Genomic DNA, 19,946 nt, shown 5'->3' with positions numbered 1-19,946 from the left:
GAGTCAAAAAATTGGGGTCCAGACGAGGGTATAAACTCCTTTCTGGGAAATACCAGTGAGCTGTGGCAAGGCAGAGGGAGAGTGCAAAGATGACCTCCCTGGCCTGTGTTGCCTGAGAGTACCTCTATAAGCCCCTAGGTGTGTGCCAAACCAGAAGCCTGCCTCTCAGGCCAAAGCTCCAGGAAAAGTAAACTGGCCTCTTTTACAGGAAGACTTGGGGTTTTAGTCTGCTGTCTGTGCAGTGCCCTGGAGGTGGTAGCCTACCAAGCACTATCTTCAATGGTTAGAGTCCTGTGGGACCCAGGAACACAAGTCCCTCCCCCGTGGCCTCCAGAGACAGGCAGTCAAGGGGCATCCCATGGGCTGCAGTCACAAAAAATGGGGCACCAGACATGTCTAAGAGCTCCCCTTCAGGATATAATGGAACTGTGGAGCACGGCAGAAGGAGAGGACAGCACCCACCCTCCAGGTTCTCTGGAAAGGATTATAGTCAGCCCTTAGGTGTGTGTCTAATTAGAAGCCTACCCCTCAGGCTGCAGCTATGATGATAAGCATATAGGCCTCTTTCAGAGAAAGGCTGAGCTCCTAAGTCTGTTGCTTCTTGCTGTGCCTGGAGAGTGACAGCTGTTTAAGAGCTCTTTCTCCATTGGTTACAGTCCTCTGGGACCTGTGAGCATAAGCCCTGCTGCCCACCACAGCCAGGTGACATAAAGGTGTCCCCTGACAACAGCTACAAAAATCCGAGTGCCAGACAAGGGTATAAGCTCCTTTCTGGAAGATACTGGTGAGCTAGAGCAAGGCTTTAGCCTTGCTAGAACACAAAGGTTGCATCTGCTGGCCTTCACTCCCTGAGAGCAACTCTGTAGGCCCCTAGAACTGCGCCAGACCAGAAGCCTGCCCCTCAGGCCAAAGCTCCTGGACAAGCAAAGCCTCAGAAAGACGGGGCATGTCTGTCTGTTTTCTATGCAATGCTGTGGGGATGGCAGTCTGCCAAGAACTGTGTCTCCATTGTTATAGTCTCATGGGATGCAGGAATGAATGTAAGCCCCTCTGGCCTCCAGAGCCAGGTGATAAAGGGGCATCCCCTGACAGGAGCTGCCAAAACTGGGGCACCGGATGCATGTGAAAGTTCCCCTCCAGGAGATGTTGGTGCTCTGGAGCATGGCAGAGAGCCTGAGGATGGTGCCTGCTGTCTGGAGCAAAACAGAAAAGGAGTGTAAAGATGGCAGCAACCCAAAGCAGCGCACACACACACACACACACACACAAAACGCGGCTCCGGCAGGTTTTACCAAGGCAAAGGGAGAGCATGAAGATGGCACCCACCAGCCTCCATCCCTGGAGGGTCTCTCAGCCGGCCCCTGCCCCTCAGGCTGATGCTTTAAGGTCAGCAAATAAGCCTCACATAAAGTCTCGGTGCTTTTCAAAGGTCTGCTTCTGCATGGGCCCCTAAAGCGAGTGAGTCCGTGCACAAGCCCTTTAAGAGCCATTTCTGAGTCTTGTGGGTCTGGTGGATGCAAGCCCTGCTGGTTTTCAAAGCTGTTTTGAGGCCTCGCTTCTCAAGTGCAGGTCTTAAAAGGTGGGGTGCCTGGTGAAGGGAGGAGCTCTGGGTTTTGAGTTCCCTCCCTATGTGGGTTGCTGCCCTGGGTGTGGGCTTATGGTGAGATTGTGTTTCAGCCTCTCCTACCCACTACAATGTGGTTCCCTTCTTACTTGCCCAATGTGCAGGAGTCACTGTTAGTTTTTAGGGTTTTTTTCAGAGCAAACTGTTCCATACGTAGCTGTAGATTTGGTGTGTCCATGGAAGGAGTTAAGCTCAGAATCTTCCTGTGTCACTGTCTTGAGCTGGAATCCCCATGCATTCTTTTTTTTCTTCTTCTTCTTTTTTTAATTGAAGTATAGTCGATTTGCAATGTTGTGTTAATTTCTGCTGTACAGCAAAGTGATTCAGTTATATGTATATATACATTCTTTTTACATTCTCTTCCATTATGGTTTATCATAGGATATTGAATATAGTTCTCTGTGCTGTACAGTAGGACCTTATTATTTATCCATTCTATATATAAAAGGTTACATCTGCTGACCCCAACCTCCCAATCCATCCCTCCCCCAACCCTCTCCCCCTTGGCAACCCCAAGTATGTTCTCTATGTCTGTGAGTCTGTTTCTGTTTTGCAGATAGGTTCATTTGTGTCATATTTTAGATTCCACATAGGAGTGATACCATATGGTATTTGTCATCCTCTTTCTGACTTACTTCATTTAACATGATAGTCTCTAGTTGCATCCATGTTGCTGCAAATGGCATCATTTTGTTCCTTTTTATGGCTGGGTAGTATTCCACTGTGTATATGTACCACACCTTTCTTATCCATTCATCTGTCGATGGACATTTAGGTTGTTTCCACATCTTGGCTATTGTGAGCAGTGCTGCCATATGGGGTGCATGTATCTTTTTGGATTAGAGTTTTGTATGGATATATGCTCAGGAGCGGGATTGCTAGGTCATATGGCAACTCTATTTTTAGTTTTTTGAGGAACCTTCATACTGTCCTCCATAGTGGCTGCACCAACTTACATTCCCCCCACCAGTGTGGGAGATTTCCCTTTTCTCCACACCCTCTCCACTATTTGTTATTTGTACAGTTTTTAATGATGGCCATTCTGACGGGTGTGACGTGGTACCTCATTGTAGTTTTGATTTGCATTTCTCTAATAATTAGTGATGTTGAGCATCTTTTCATGTGCCTGTTGGCCATTTGTATTTCTTCTGTGGAGAAATGTCTATTTAGGTCTTCTGCCCATTTTTCAATTGGGTTGTTTTTTTGTTGTTGAGTTGTATGTACTGTCTGTATATTTTGGAAATTAATCCCTTGTCGGTTGCATTGTTTGCAAATATTTTCTTCCATTATGTAGATTGTCTTTTTGTTTTGTTTATGGTTTATTTTGCTGTGCAAAAGCTTGTAAGTTTGATTAGGTCCCATTTGTTTATTTTTGTTTTTATTTCTATTGTCTTGGGAGACTGAACTAAAAAGATCATTGGTACAATTCCCTGCAGGTGTTCTTGAGTATACCTTTGCTCCCTGATCCCAATACCCGGAATGTACATCCCACAACTGCCTCTCCTCAACTCAACTTTTCACGTTTTGGTTTTTTTTGTTTTTGAGCCTTTCCCAACCTCCAGGGGAAGTGACCCTTCCTTCTTAACCCTGTCCTAATAGATTTCGTTAATACTACATTGCCAACTTGCTATTTTATCTCAAGGATGGTTCCTCCTTTTATTTCCTGAAGCAAGTAACAAATATTAAACTTAGAGTGATGCTGCCCTTAGGGACCTCCGAAGTCACACATCTCTAGCTACAAGAGCACTGACTATACCACAGACTGGCTTGTACTGTGAATCCCTTTAGATTGATCACTATGGTCTTGTAATCTCTGAAGCTGAAATTACAAGAACTTCCATCAGCAAGTATTTGTTGCATTGTGTGAAAAGCTGTAACCTTGCAGGGAAGGAGGGGGAGGTGGGGAATGGGATTATACATAGGAAGGAAAAATATAATTTTCCACATTTAAAAATCAGCATGTAAACACTCAAACTAGGAAAAGAAGGCAACTTTTTTAATATGATAAAGGTCATGTATGAAAAATTCAAAGCAAACATCAGACTGAATGGTGAAAGACTGAAAGCTTTTCCCCTAAGATTAGGAACAAGACAAAGATGCCTTTGCCACTTCTGTTCAACATAGTATTGGCAATTTTAGCCAGAGCAAATAGGCAAGAAAAAGAAAAGGCATTAAAACTGAAAGGAAAAAGTAAAATTATCTGTTTGCAGATAATACGATCTTTTATGTAGAAAACTCTAAAAATAAAAAACCAAACTGCTAGAGCTAATATACCAATTTGGTAAAGTTACAGGATACAGAATCAACACAAAAAATCAGTTGTTTTTGTACACTAACAATGAACAACCCAAAAATAAGACAGTCTCATTTATAATAGCATTTTTAAAAGGAATAAAATACTTAGTAAAACATTAACTCAAGAAGACAAAAGATTTGTACTGAAAACTACAAAACACTGCTGAAAAAAATTTTATAAAGACCTAAATAAATGGAAAGACATCCCACGTTTATGGATTGGAAGACTTGATATTGTTAACATGACAATACCACCGATAGAAGTACAAAGATTCAGTGCAATTTCTGTAGAAGTCCCAGGGGCATTTTTTGCAGAAATAGAAAAGCCCATTCTAAAATTCATATGGAATCTCAAAGAATCCCAAATAGCCAAAACAATCTGAAAAAGCAGAACAAAGTTGCAGGACTCACACTTTTCTGATTTCAAAACTTACTACAAAGCCATAGTGTAGTACTGACATAAAGTTAGTTTTCAGGGCCCTTTCAGAGGAAATTGTTCCATACGTAGCTGTAGTAGTGACATAAAGTGAAAGAGAATACAGAGTCCAGAAGTAAACCCTCAAATATGTGGGCAATAGAATTTTGACAAGAGCAACAGGATCATTCAATGGGGAAATGACGGTCTTTTCAACAAATGGTGCTAGGGAAACTGGATATCCACATGCAAAAGAATGAAGTTAGACCCTTACCTAATACCATATACAAAAATTAATTCAAAACTCTTAGAAGAAAATATAAGGGAAAAGCTTCATGACTTTGGATTTGACAATGATTTCTTTGATATGATACCAAATGCAGGGGCAACAAAAGAAAAATTAGATAAACTGGACTTTGCCAAAATTAAAAACTTTTGTGTATCAAAGGACACTAACAACAGAGTGAAAAGACTAACCACAGAATGGGAGAAAAATATTTGCAAATCATGTCTCCAGTAAGGGATTAATAGATAAAATATATAAAAAACTCCTACAACTCAACAACAACAAAAATAAACCACTTGATTCAAAAATAGGCAAAGGACTTAGACATTTCCCCAGAGAAGATATACAAATGGCCAAATAAGCACATCATTCAACATCATTAATGATTAGTAAAAGGCAGTTCAAAACCACAATGAGATACCACTTCACACTCATTATGATGGCTATTATTTTAAAAAAACTGAAAAATAACAGGTATTAGCTAGAATATGGAGAAATTAGAATCCTCATGCATTGCTGGTGGGAATGTAAAATGGTGCAGCCACTGTGGAAAACAGTTTGGCAGTACCTCAAAAAGTTAAAGAATTACCGTATGATCTAGCAATTCCACTCCTAGGTATACACTCAGAAGAAGTGAAAGCAGGGACTCAAACAGACTCAAACGTAAGTATATTTACGTTTGCAGCAACATTCTTCATAATAGCCAAAAGGTAAAAGCTACCCAAAGTTACATCAACAGATTAATGGATAAACAAAATGTGGTATATATGTACAATGGAATATTATTCAGTCTTAAAAAGGCAGGCAATTCTGATACATGCCATAGTATGGATGAACCTTGAAACCGTTACGCTAAATGAAATATGCCAGCCACAGAAGGATAATAGTATGGTTCATTGAATGTAGAATAGAGGTACCAGGGCTAGGGAAAGAGGAATGGGGAATTAATGTTTAATTGGTACATTTTCTGTTTTGGATGATTTCTAAAGTTCTAGAAATAGTGGCGATGGTTGCATAATATTGTGAGTTTACTGAATGCTGCTGAATTGTACACTTAAATTATTAACATGGTAAATTTTACGTATATTTTACCAGCATAAACACACTTTTTTTTTGAATAAGTGAAAATCAATATCTGCCTGAAGCTTTCTTTCATAAACAAATAGAGTAGGCAAGAATGATGACTCTGAGATACTCGGTCACTCAGCTTCTCCGTCCCATTAACCAGGTGGTGGTATGATTTGCTAGCAAGACATCCATTCCCCAAGTCTCCCCAGCCACATAACACTGAGAAGCAGAAACAACTCGATGGTGGGGAAGCATCTTTTTCCTATATTTAACCTGCACTGAACCACTTTCCTGTGTATGGAAGCATGCAGTCATTCAGACGGGGTTACTAATGAGTTAGTAGGTGGCATTGTGAAAGTCTCCGTTGATAATTACTTAGACCCTCTAATTTCAGGAATATGATACCCTTACAAATGTTGAGATTATTGAAAGAATATATCAACATTTCACAGCGACTCAGCTGCATTTTTGAGACCAAAATGTAAAATGCCCAGAAGTACTGGAGTGCTCTCTGGTTTCTTCTCCCTGCTAAGACACGGGTGGGCGCCTCTGCGGCCGCCCTGCAGGTCTCCCTCCGTGGGGAGGCCCCACCCACTTTCCACACACAGGCCTAGAACCACAGCATCTGGCCTTGGCCCTGCATCATCCTGCTCCTTTTCTGAAAACAAAGCCCCTCCCTCTAGCAACCGTCCAGTCCTTTTCTTCTCCCCAACACAGTTTCACCTTCCTTCCTCCAGCATCTTTTTGCTTTCCAACATTTTCTTCCTTTGTATTTTTCTTCCTCCCTGACTTTTTGAGAGGCTTAAACTTATGGGGTGACCACCAAGTAAGTGGTCCCACAACTGACTTATGTACAAGATAGTGCAGAGTTGCCTCCTTTTCATGTGAGGCCGTACATGATAAACCAAAATGGAACAGAAGCCATGAAAAGCCCATCAGACGATTCACACGCAAGCAATAAAAGCTGAGCCTAGTTTTTCCAACACTCAGTTTTAAAAACGGTGGCCCCAGCTGCCTCTCAGAGCCCTCTCTCTCTCTGTTCTCCCAACTCTCCCTGGCGCTGCCACAGGCACAGGAAGCCCACACCTGGGGCTGTCCCCAGACAATGACAGGCCAGGAAACTGCTGTGCCAAGGGCAGCCTCTAGGGAGTAGTTTCAGTGAAGAAACGACATTATAAATCCTTGCTGGATTTGTAGAGAACTACCCCCACTACCACAATCACCTCCCTATGGGTTTAAAAAAGCTTCTTTAGTTCTCCTGAAAAGTTAAGGCCTATGTGTAATGGCTTCTATGGGTTAAAAAAATAATAACTCACAACAATTCTAAAGTTCCAAGTGCTGCCTTTATATAAAGCAGCTTTTAAAGGAGTTTTTAAGTTAAAATATCCTTAACCATGGTATTTCTGGAAATAAGCTTAGAAGGGATGTTTCTTTTCCTCTTTGTGCTCTTTTGAATTGTCCCCAAATTCTACAATAAACATACAAAGAATTTTGCTTTTTTTTGTTTGAAACATATGCACACAAACATTTCTTTAAAAGGAGGACTGCCTAGATACAGCATCTCCTTGACATTCACAGATCTGACAACTGCCATCTTAACTATTTGAAAAGTCTGAATGACCCCGAAATGTACTACAGTGTAATATTCTGCAGCAGCATGAACATGAATCTCACGTCAGAGCTCACATGTAGAACTGAGTCACATGGCCGGTGACCAGTCTACTAGGCACCCATCACTCACAACTCAGCCAAGTTTTGTTGTTCTCTACTTACCTTCATTAAGGATCTGAGAAAACAGCTTAACGTTTTCATTTGTACTTTACTGCGTTTCATGAGGGAAAAATATATGTGTGTGTGTTTGTGTGTGTGTGTATATATATATGCCATATATATATGTGTATGTGTGTGTGTGTGTGTATGCATGCCAAGGTGGCTTCTAAAACTCCTAAGATTCTTAAAGGTTTCAGGGCATATATTTCATAAATGTCAGTCTAACTCATTACATCAACTGTTAAACAGCATTCTGTAGAGAGCAGGGAATAACACTGATTTGTTGAAGTTACTAGATCACTTTATACACTATATAAATTAAACAAAGCAGTAATTGGGAAGTATGCATAAATAATCCACATTTTGTTTTACTCCCCCAAAACAAATATATAAAGGTGATACATTAAGTTAAAAAACTCAAACAATATAAAAGAGATGAAAAATAGTCCCAATTCCATTTCTTTCTGAATCCCACTACCCACTAAGATAGTCACTGTGAACAGGTGTACACTGCTCAAGAATTTTTTTAATATTATAAAATGGAAGAATTCATGGAATAATTCTATATATATACTTCCATGGATAGTGTTTGACTCTACAGTATTTTGTAGCTTTCTTTCTGTGGCCTAGCTGTTGATCAGTTTTATCCTTCTTAAATGTTACATAGCACAGTGTATTAAACCAATGCCCTACTGGTGGACACATAAGTTATTTCTGATTTTTTGCAATAGCAATGTTTCCATGAATATCTTTTACATATGTTACTGTCCACGTTCACAAATGAAATTACTATGTCTAAAAAAAAAGCCCATTAATAATGGTGATCACTACCCTCCAAAAATGACTGTACCAATTTATACTCCTAACAGCAATATATGAGAGTGCCCACCTTACGAAATTTTCACTAACAGTGTATATTATCTGTCTTTATCATCTTGACTAATTTTGCTTTACTTACACTTTCTTGAATATAAATGAGACTTAGTATTTTTCCAGATGTTAAATTGACCATGTGCATTTCTCTTATTCATATATTTTGCCCGTGTACTTTTTTTCATATATGTTACAAATATTAGTTTCAAGTTTATCATCTTTTCTACTTTGTTTATGGTATCTTTTACCATTATACAGTTAAATTTATGAATTTCTAGCCTTCATGATATACTTACAAAGCTCTCTCCTACAACATGATCAAAAAGATGTTTTACTATAATGCCCTTGTGGTTTTATTTTTCACACTAAATCTTGAAGTCTCAAATTAATCTGGGAAAACATATGAGTTAGGAATGAAATTAATGATTCCCACATAAATTTTCATTTACACTAATACAACCTATAGTAATTTCTTATTTTCTCCACTAATTTGAAGTGTCTCCTTTGCCATTTAGTTAATTCCCATATACATAGTACTTCCAGGACACTACCTATGTCATCTCTGTCCTGCTCCATTATTTTTGTTTTAAAACTTTTTTAGCTCCTCTTAAGAGTATCTGCTTATAGAAGAACTTCTGAACTAATTAGAATAAATGTAAGAAGTAATTTGGGGGAAAACGACATCCCTATCATACTGGGTCTTCCCATCCAAGAATATGACATGGCTCTGTTAATTCTAGTTTTTTCTGTCCTTTTATAATTTCTTCATCTAGGTCTTGCATATTTCTCAATAAATTTATCCTCAAGTACTTTTGAGTTTTTAATACAACTGTGAATAGGATCTTTTGCTATGTATAAGAAAGCAGTTGGTTTTTGCCTATTTTCTATTTGGCCATCTGACTAAGCTTTTTAGCTCCACATTAAGCATTTATTTATCAAATCAATATCTGTGTTTGTTTTTTGTTAACTGAGGGCTAGGAAAGCAGGTCTCCTGCGTTCCAGAGATAGCTAGGGCTAAACGTTCTTTCATAATTTCCAACTGATTCTCTTGAAATGTTCTAGGTATGTAATAATTTGGTCTTTCCTCTTCACTACTTATTTCTTTTCCTTGTCTACTGCCTTGTCCCACAGCAGCAGTCCTCCTGGCTGATTCCTGACTGTAATGGAAAGTCATTAGTGCTTCACTATTAACTGTGATGATCACTGGCAGCTTTTGATAGATAATCCTCAACAAGTTAAGAACATGTCTATTCCTATAATAATAGGGCTTTTTTTTTTCTTCTTTTAATCAGTCATGAATTTGCAATTTTATCAAAACCTATTTGGGCATTTTGATTTTTCTTCTCCCAACAAATTATACTTTCTAATATTAAATCAGTCTTGCACTATTGAAATAAATCCTACTTGATCTCTGTATATTACTGTTTCAGGACACTACTGGATTCTATGTGCTAACATTTTATTTAAGATTCTTTATAGTATTAGTAAGATAAAGCTACATTTTTTTTCCTTTCAGATGGTATCTTTGTTAGGGTTTAGACATGGGGTTATTTTAGCCTCCCATACACCCTTTCAGTTAAATGATTTCAAATGACAGTGGTCTTTCTCACCATCACCTTTCCTTTTTAAATGAAAACTAACCTTAACAATTACAGATCCAAAAAGCACATAAGTAATTCTAGCCAACTAGATGTCTAAGCATGTAAAAGCAAGACTTCTCAGGTAATCACACATCTCCATCCCCATTTAATAAACAAATGTGTATTCCTCAACTAAAATTCATCACACTATGGACTGTCCAAGAAAAATGACTTCCCTTAATTGATATTAGTGGTAAACAAAAAGAGAATGAAGCGTTACCACACCCCATCATATAGTTTTTAAAGCTGATGTAAGCTACTTATTTATTTTTTACTAAAGTGTATTTGATTTACAATACTGTCTGGGTTTCAGGTGCACAGCAAAGTGATTCAGTTATACATACGCATATATCGATTTTTTCAGATTCCTTTCCCTTATAGGTTATTACAAAATATTGAGTATAGTTCCCTGTGCTATACAGTAGGACCTTGTTGGTTATCTATTTTATATATAGTAGTGTGTATATGTTAATCCCAAACCCCTATTATAATTTATCCCCTGCCCTGCTTTCCCCTTTGGTAACCTTAAGTTTGTTTTCTATGTCTGTGGGCCTATTTCTGTTTGGTATATAAATCCATTAGTATCGGTTTTTTTTTAGATTCCACATATAAGCAATATATGGTATTGGTCTTTCTCTGTTGGCTTACTTCACTTAGTATGATAATCTCTAAGTCCATCCGTGTTACTGTAAATGGCATTATTTTTTATGGCTGAGTAATATTCCATTGTATATATATACCACATCTTCTTTATCCACTCCTCTGTCAATGGACATTTAGGTTGCTTCCATGTCCTGGCTATGGTAAATAGTGCTGCAGTGAACATTGGGGTGCATATATCTTCTCAAATTATGGTTTTCTCCAGATATATGCCCAGGAGTGGGATTGCTGGTCATATGGTAGTTCTAGTTTACTTTTTTAAGGAACCTCCATACTGTTGTTCATAATGGTTGTAACCAATTTACATCCCTACCAACAGTGCAAGAGTGTTCCCTTTTCTCCACACTCTCTCCAGCATTTATTGTTTGTAGACTTTTTGATGATGGCCATTCTACCTCACTGTAGTTTTGATTTGCATTTCTCTAATAATTAGTGATGTAAGCATCTTTTCATGTGCTTTTTGGCCATCTGTACGTCTTCTTTGGAGAAATGTCTATTTAGGTCTTCTGCCCATGTTTTGATTGGGTTGTTTGGTGTTTTGTTATTGAGCTGCATGAGCTGTTTGTATATTTTGAAGATTAATCACTTGTCAGTTGCTTCATTTGCAAATATCTTCTCCCATTCTGAGGGTTGTCTTTTTTTGTTTTCTTTATGGTTTCCTTTGCTGTGCTGAAGGTGTTAAGTTTAATTAGGTCCCATTTGTTTATTTTTGTTTTCATTACTGTAGGAGGTGGATCCAAAAGGATTTTGTTGCCGTTTATGTCAAAGAGTGTCCTGCCTATGTTTTCCTCTAAGAGTTTTACAGTATCCAGTCTTACATTTAGGTCTTTAATCCATTTTATTTTTGTGTATGGTGTTAGAGAATATTCTAGTTTCATTCTTTTACACATAGCTGTCCAGTTTTTCCAGCACCACTTATTGAAGAGACTATCTTTTTTCCATTGTATTTTCTTGCCTCCTCTGTCATAGATTAGTTGACCATAGGTGCATGAGTTTATCTCTGGACTTTCTATCCTGTTCCATTGATCTATATTTGTTTTGAGGCCAGTTCCGTTTTTCTTTCTCAGGACTGCTTTGGCTATTTGGGGTCATTTGTGATTCCATTAAAATTGTAAAATTTTTTGTTCTAGTTCTGTAAAAAATGCCATTGGTAATTTAATAGAGATTGCATTGAATCTGTAGATTGCTTTGGGTAGTATAATCATTTTGATAATACCGATTCTTCCAATCCCAGAATGTGGTATATCTTTCCATCTGTTTGTGTCATGTTCAGTTTCTTTCATCATTGTCTTACAGTTTTTCGAGTATAGGTCTTTTGCCTCCTCAGGTAGGTTTATTCCTAGGTACTTGGTTCTTTTTGATGTGATGGTAAATGGGATTGTTTCCTTAGTTTCTGTTTCTGATCTTTGGTTGTTAGTGTATAGGAATGCAAAAGATTTCTGTGTATTAATTTTGTATCCTGCAACTTTACCAAATTCACTGAAGAGCTTTAGTAGTTTTCTGGTAGCATCTTTAGTATTTTCTATGCATAGTATGTCATCTGCAAACAGTGACAGTTTTACTTCTTCTTTTCCAATTTGGATTCCTTTTATTTCTTTTTCTTCTCTGATTGCCATGGCTAAGACTTCCAAAACTATGTTGAATAAAAGTGGGGAGAGTGGACATCCTTGTCTTGTTCCTGATCTTAGAGGAAATGCTTTCAGCTTTTCACCATTGAGTGTGATGTTAGCTGTGGGTTTGTCATATATGGCTTTTATTATGTTGAGGTAGGTTCCCTCTAGGCCCACTTTCAAGAGCTTTTATCATAAATGGGTGTTGGAATTTTGTCAAAAGCTATTTCTGCATCTCTTGAGATGATCATATGGTTTTTATTCTTCAATTTGTTAATGTGGTATATATCACACTGACTGATTTGAGAATATTGAAAAATCCTTGCATCCCAGGGATAAATCCCACTTGACCATGGTGTATGACCCTTTTAATGTATTGTTGGATTTGGCTTGCTAGTATTTTGTTGAGGATTTTTGCAGCTATGTTCGTCCGTGATATTAGCCTGTAAGTTTCTTTTTTGTGGTACCTTTGTCTGGTTTTGGTTATCAGGGTGATGGTGGCCTCACAGAATGAGTTTGGGAGTGTTCCTTCCTCTGCAGTATTTTGGAATAGTTTTACAAGGATAGGTGTTAACTCTTCTCTAAATGTTTGATAGACTTTGCCTGTGAAGCCATCTGGTCCTGGACTTTCGTTTGTTGGAAGTTTTAAAATCAGAGTTTCAATTTTGGTGCTTATGATAGATCTGTTCATATTTTCTGTTTCTTCCTGGTTCAATCTTGGAAGTTTGTACCTTTCTAAGAATTTGTCCATTTCTTCTAGGTTGTCCATTTTATTGGCACATAGTTGCTTGTCTCTTATGATCCTTTGTATTTCTATGGTGTCCACTGTAACTTCTTTTTCATTTCTAGTTTTATTATTTTTTTGAGCCCTCTCCCTTTTCTTCTTGATGAGTCTGGCTGAAGGTTTATCAATTTTGCTTATCTTCTCAAAGAACCAGCTTTTAGTTTCCTTGATCTTTTCTGTTATTTTCTTCATCTCTATTTCATTTATTTCTGCCTTGATCTTTATGATTTCTTTTCTTCTACTAACTTTGGGTTTTGTTTGTTCTTCTTTCTCTAGTTGCTTTGGGTGTAAGGTTAGGTTGTTTACTTGAGATTTTTCTTGTTTCCTAAGGTAAGATTGTCTTGCTATAAACTTCCCTTTTAGAATTGCTTTTGCTGTGTCCCATAAGTTTTTTATCATCTTGGCTTTCATTTTCATTTGATTTCTTCAGTGATCCATTGGTTATTTGATAGCATACTGTTTAGCCTCCATATGTTTGTTTTTTTAGTTTTTTTCCTTGTAGTTGATTTATAATCTTACAGCATTGTGGTCAGAAAAGAAGCTTGATATGATTTCAGTTTTTTTTAATTTACCAAGGCTTGCTTTGTTGCCCAACATGTGATCTATCCTGGAGAATGTTCCATGTGCACTTGAGAAGGTGTATTCTGCTGCTTTCGGATGGAATGTTCTATAAATGTCAATCCATCTGGTCTAATGTGTCATTTAAGACCTGTGTTTCCTTATTTATTTTTTGTCTGCATGATCTGTCCATTGATGTAAGTGGGGAGTTAAAGTCCCCCACTATTATTGTGTTACTGTTGATTTCTCCTTTTATGGCTATTAGCATTTGCCTTATATATTGAAGTGCTCCTATGTTGAGTGCATATATATATATATATTTACAATTGTTATATCTTCTTGGATTGATTCCTTGATCATTTTATAATGTCCTTCTTTGTCTCTTGTAACAGTGTTTTAAAGTCTATTTTGTCTGATATGACTATTGCTACTCCAGCTTTCTTTTGATTTCCATTTGCATGGAATAGCTTTTTCCATGTCCTCACTTTCAGTCTGTATGTGTCCCTAGATTTGAAGTGGGTCTTTTGTGGACAGCATATATATGGGTCTTGTTTTTATATATGGGTCTTGTTTTTGTATCTATTCAGCCAATCTATTCAGCCAATCTATGTCTTTTGGTTTGAGCATTTAATCTGTTTATGTTTAAGGTAATTATCAGTATGTTCTTATTGCCATTTTGTTAATTGTTTTGGATTTGTTTTTGTAGGTCTTTTTTCTTCCCTTCCTCTTTTGTTCTCTTGTGATTTGATGACTATCTTTAGTGTTGTGTTTGGACTGCTTTTTCTTTTTCGTGTGTCTGTTACAGATTTTTGGTTTGCAGCTACATTGAGGTTTTGATATAACAGTCTATATATATATATATATACACACACACACACACACACACACACACACAGGATTAAGTTGCTGGTCTCTTAATTTCAAATGCATTTGTACTCTCCTCACAATTGCTGATTTTGATATCATATTTGTGGTTTGATGATTTCCTACCCTTACTATATGTTTACCTTTATTGGTGAGCTTTCCCATTCATAAATTTCTAGCTGTGGCCTTTTCCACCTAGAGAAGTTCCCTTCGCATTTGTCATAAAACTGGTGGTGCTGAATTCTCTTAGCTTTTGCTTGTCTGTAAAGCTTTTGATTTCTCTGTTGAATATGAACGAGAGCACTGCTGGGTTGAGTATTCTTGGTTGTAGGTTTTTCCCTTTCATCACTTTAAGTATATCATGCCACTCCCTTCTGGCCTGCAGAGTTTCTGCTGAAAGATCAGCTGTTAACCTTATGGGGATTCCCTTGTATGTTATTAGTTGCTTTTCACTTGCTGTTTTTAATATTTTCTTTTTGTCTTTAATTTTTGTCAATTTGATTAATATGTGTCTTGGTGTGTTCCTCCTTGGGTTTATCCTGTATGGGATTCTCTGCACTTCCTGGACTTGACTGTGTTTCCTTTCCCATGTTAGGGAAGTTTTTGGCTATTATCTCTTCAAGTATTTTCTCAGGCCCTTTCTCTGTTCTCCTTCTGGGACCCATATCATGCGAATGTTGGTGTGTTTAATGTTATCCTGGAGGTCTCTTAGACTGTCCTCATTTCTTTTCATTCTTCTTTCTTTATTCTGTTCCACAGCAGTGATTGCCACCAGTCTGTCTTCCAGCCCACTTGTTCGTTCTTCTGCCTCATTTATTCTACTACTGATTCCTTCTAGTGTATTTTTCATTTAGGTTATTGTATTGTTCATCTTGTTTGTTCTTTAAAGCTTCTAGCTCTTTGTTAAACATTCCTTGTATCCTCTTGGTCTGTGCCTCCATTCTGTTTCTGAGATCTTGGATCAACTTTACTGTTATTACTCTGAATTTTTTTTAAGTAGATTGCCTAGCTCCACGTCATTTAGTTGTTCTTCTGGGGTTTTATCTTGTTCTTTCACCTGGAACATATTTCTTTGTGATGTCATTTTATCTAACTTTGTGTGTTTGAGGTCTCCATTCCCCAGGCTGCAGGAGTGTAATTCTTCTTGGTTCTGGTGTCTGCCCCCTGGTGGGTGAGGTTGGTCCAGGGGCTTGTGCAGGCTTCTTGGTGGGAGGGACTGGTGTCTGCCCTTTGGTGGGTGGAGCTGGGTCTTGTCCCTCTGGTGGGCAGGGCCATCTCAGGAGGTGTATTTATAGGTGGCTGTTGGCTCTGGATGACTTTAGGCAGCCTGTCTGATGACGGGTGGGGCTGTGTTCCCACCCTGCTGGTTGGTTGGCCTGAAGTGTGCCAGCACTGAAGCCTGTAGGCTGTTGGGTGGGGTCAGGTCTCTTTGCCAAAATGGTGACCTCCAGGAGAGCTCACACCAATTGAGTATTCCCTGGGGCGTCTGCCACCAGTGTCCTTGTCCCCACAGTGAGCCACAGTCAAACCCCACATCCCCAGGAGACCTTCCAAGACCCTCAGGTAGGTCTGACCCAGGCTCCTATGACTGCTTTGCCCTGGGTCCCAGTGCATGTGAAACCTTGTGTGTGCCCTCCAAGAGTGGAGTCTCTGTTTCCTCCAGTCCTATGGAGCTCCTGCACTCAAGCCCCCCTGGCCTTCAAATCCAAATGCTCTGGGGACTCCTTCTCCTGATTCCAGACCCCAAGGCTGGGAAGCCTGATATTGGGCTCAGAACTCTCACTCCTGTGGGAATCTCTGCGATATAATTATTTTCCAGGTTGTAGGTCACCCACCTGCCAGATATGGGATTTGATTATATTGTAGAAGTGCCCCTCCTACCGTCTCATTGTGGCTTCTTCTTTGTCTTTGGGTGTAGAATATCTTTTTGGTAGGTTCGAGTCTTTTTTGTTGATGGTTGTTCAGCAGTTAGTTGTGATTCGGTGTTTTTGTGAGAGGAGGTGAGCTCAAGTCCTTCTACTCCACCATCTTGTCTCCAGCCTCTCCCTCATTCTTAAGCAGAAGTTGAGCCCTCACAGGCAACTGTCTTTGACGCTTCATCATGAAAGATAATTGCCACTGCATGTGCTTCTTTGTCTCTCGAGGCAGCCTGGTTATATTTTTGATGTTGTACTGTTCAGTCACCTTGTGAAAGTCTCTGAAATATGCTGCCTTTTCATCTGGAAATTTTTCTAGCCCTCTGGGTCCTTTACTAGATGCCTTCTTGAAAACCACCAGCATCGTCTGAAAATCTCGTTTTGTTGCATTTTGCAGATACTGCATGGTTTAGAAATTCTAAAGCTGACAGTAAGCTCTTTAACAAAATGAAGTCTGAGAATTCAAGAATACAGGAAACATGTTTCTAGCCAAACCCTCAACACCTCAGGATGGTCTGGGCCCCCCGATGCTAATACCGATCTTTATCAGATTTCAAGGAGGCAAGAAAAATACTACTTGGGATATGAGGCAAATTCCATTTGCCACTATTCTCGTTTATAGTACCCGTCAACCACCTAAGTAAGCTGTGTCATACACTCTCCTGGATGGTCTCAAGAAAGGAACATCTCTCAGTATTAGGGCATTAAGTTTAAGTGAAATGTTACAGAGGCAATAAGAACCATGTATGACCAATTCAGGAGGGGTGGGGGGAATCAGCACTGAAGGAAGGAGGAAAGAAACCTGAACAAATGAGTGTCTCTGGGTCTTCCAATCAATCAGTCAAAAATCATCTGGACTAACGGTTTTGTTTAACATGAGGAATTATGATTCAAATAGATACCCAGATATATATATTAAGGAACAGTATGTTTTACTACATTAATATTATTAGTGTTCTTATTGAAATTTTAAGATGAAGTCAATCTAATTTAGATTATATAATTTGAGGCTAATTCCTTTAACTTTCACTGATTTCCCCTCTAAATGATCAAATAATAAATGATCAAATAATATTTGTTTTATGCTTAAGTTAGCCTGTATTCATATGCCATAAATATAAAGGGAAAATGATCTGACAGACACTTGCTATCAAGTATACTGTGATATTTTCTTAATCTCAAATAGGCCAAAAACAGTTTTAGAGAAACATACTAGAGCCACATATTTTAGAGGGAAGTGGCATGGATGGGGCTTCCTTAAATTTGTTTTGTACTCCTGTTCAAAAGAGACAATCAACACTGTTGTATAGGTGGAGAACAAACTAAAAGCATCTACAGAGTGTTTTCATATCCATTTTACAGGATAATTTGCTTCTACAGCAGCACTGTCCAGTAGAACTTTCTGCAACAGTGGAAATGTTCTGCACCTGTGCTGACCACTACAGTAGCCACTGGCCCCAGGTGGCTCCCGAGCACTCTAAATATGGCTAGTATAACTGAGCAATGGAATTTGAAATTTCACTTTGATTGATTTTAATAGGCACATGTGACTTCATGGTTGCATATTGGACAGTATAGTTTTAGACCAACAGAATCTTCTGTTTTGTAAGAAAAGTTTACATTATATGTATATTAATCATTATGACAATACTACCTAAAACTTTTTGACAGTACTCCCTAAAACTTTTAGTGAACATGTAATTCAGGGTAGAAACTTTATTTGCCTTCACTATAGAGGTACTTAATGACAGAACACATACTAATCCTCTTTCTTTTTTCTATCCTAGTTTCTTCTTTCTATGACTAAAAAGAACGATTAGTCATTTTAGTGGTTGGTCAAGGACAGGTCTTCTGCCTTGACTAAAGTAGTTAATACTCATCAAGGAAAAAATCTGTTCAGAAATCTCTGGAGGTAAATGTGAATTTGTATCTTGCAATTAAAAGCAAGGCCTCAGGCTTAGCCAACAGTTATGTCATCAAGAGAGCTCTCAAATTATTAGTCATACAAAAGAGTGAATGACACCATAATTTATAAAACTTTTCTGAGGTTCTTTCTTCCTCTGGTTACTAGTGGAATATCCATAGAATAAATTCTATTTCATTAGATCAGAAAAAGTTTTGTTACAAACTTTCAATTTTAAACTAGTTTTAAAAAGAGGAGAAAGGTGAGAAATATGTTTCACCTGGCAGGTCAGTATCTCTGGCAGGCATTCTTGCTAAACAGAATTTTTTGGTACAAGAAGAGACATTCAGGTTTGACTTTTGTTAAGTTATAACACAAATTAATTACAACAATTATTTGGTATTTCAAGGGGGAAAAAATCTGGAACATCAAAGTATCTTTACCTCGTAATGAACAAACTGGTCCATTTTCTTGATTCTTAGAGCGTTTATTTCTGAACTGACTTGGAATATCTAATGAAAGGTCTTAAAAGGAAACAGGAAAACAACTGTTAAAGGCATATAACCACACTCAAAAAAATAATTTCAAAAATTGATGTATTTTTAAGGATTTATCTCTCTACTGTCTTAGTTTTCAAAGGAAACATTACAGTTATTATTTTAATACAATATCATATCTCCATATGCCAAATATGTCTTACCTAGGAATGGATCAAACTTTCTAGATTCTGTCCCACATATGAGGCAGTTAACCTCATTTTGGAGAATGCCTCCGAATATAGCCGTGACAACTGTGGATGCTCCATTTCTAGAGAAAATCACACAGGCAAACATCTCAGTAAAAAACTAAAATACATACATGTAGGTGGCTCTGGGGTGTGTGTGTATATATATATATATATATATATATATATATATATATATATCATTTATTAATTTAAATTATAACACAAAAATTTTGAAGCTATATATAGATGTATACCAAATAAAAGGTTTAAGCCACTGTCCTTCCCCCAGCTCCTCTCCCAAACCCACTACTTTGTACAAAAGTTCCTAACAAACAAACACTGAACATTTGCCATTACTAACAGATCACGTACGTGCCTGTCTGTACTCAGGGCAACAGGACCCCTTTCCCTCAATTATACCCCTCAGAAAAGAGGGAACTGCCTTAGATTGGACCCTTTGCAAGACTTCTCATATTATGGGGAGCACTCTCAATTACTTTACTTTGAATAACAACCTTGATCAAAGATAGTTTCAGGTGTTTTTAGATGGTCATATTTGGGGAAAATGAGGTAAACAAATTTAATACATACTTAGTAATCACTGGTGGAGATATGACTTCACATTTGAAGTGCTGGATCTTACTATCAGCAAGCCTTTTAAAAAGCTCACTTAAAACAATATAATAATTCCCTTGTGGAGATAAAAAAATATGTACAGCACTTTAAGAACAATAAGAAACCAACTGTCCTAATACTACTTAACCTCTCTGTGCCTCAGCTTCATCAAATGTGAAACAGGCATAACATCTATCTACCTCAGAGGCCTGGTGACAATGAAATGGGAATATACCTACAGTGCTTTTAGACAAGTGCTTACCAAAAAGACCTTAGAGTGTTGTAAGCATCTTTTATAACAATAATCAGGATCATACCTGCCTTCTGCTTTTCTTTCC

At 38.1% G+C, this 19,946-nt stretch overlaps 1 protein-coding gene across 1 annotated transcript in view; it reads right to left on the bottom strand.

Moving 5' to 3' along the window:
• The window catches only part of USP3 (ubiquitin specific peptidase 3), a 94,421-nt gene that overhangs the window by 14,826 nt on the left and 59,649 nt on the right, over positions 1 to 19,946 (bottom strand). Inside the window, exons 10-11 of the mRNA XM_082648281.1 lie at positions 18,967 to 19,073; positions 18,710 to 18,790 (exon numbers count right to left, since the gene is read on the bottom strand). Of these exons, the coding sequence (XP_082504407.1) occupies positions 18,710 to 18,790; positions 18,967 to 19,073 (188 nt within the window). The remainder of the gene's footprint in view (positions 1 to 18,709; positions 18,791 to 18,966; positions 19,074 to 19,946) is intronic.

The sequence above is a fragment of the Grampus griseus genome (genome assembly GCF_964374135.1).
Source record: "Grampus griseus genome assembly, chromosome: 2".
Lineage (NCBI taxonomy): Eukaryota > Metazoa > Chordata > Mammalia > Artiodactyla > Delphinidae > Grampus > Grampus griseus.
This window is presented reverse-complemented; position numbering and strand designations above follow the sequence as displayed.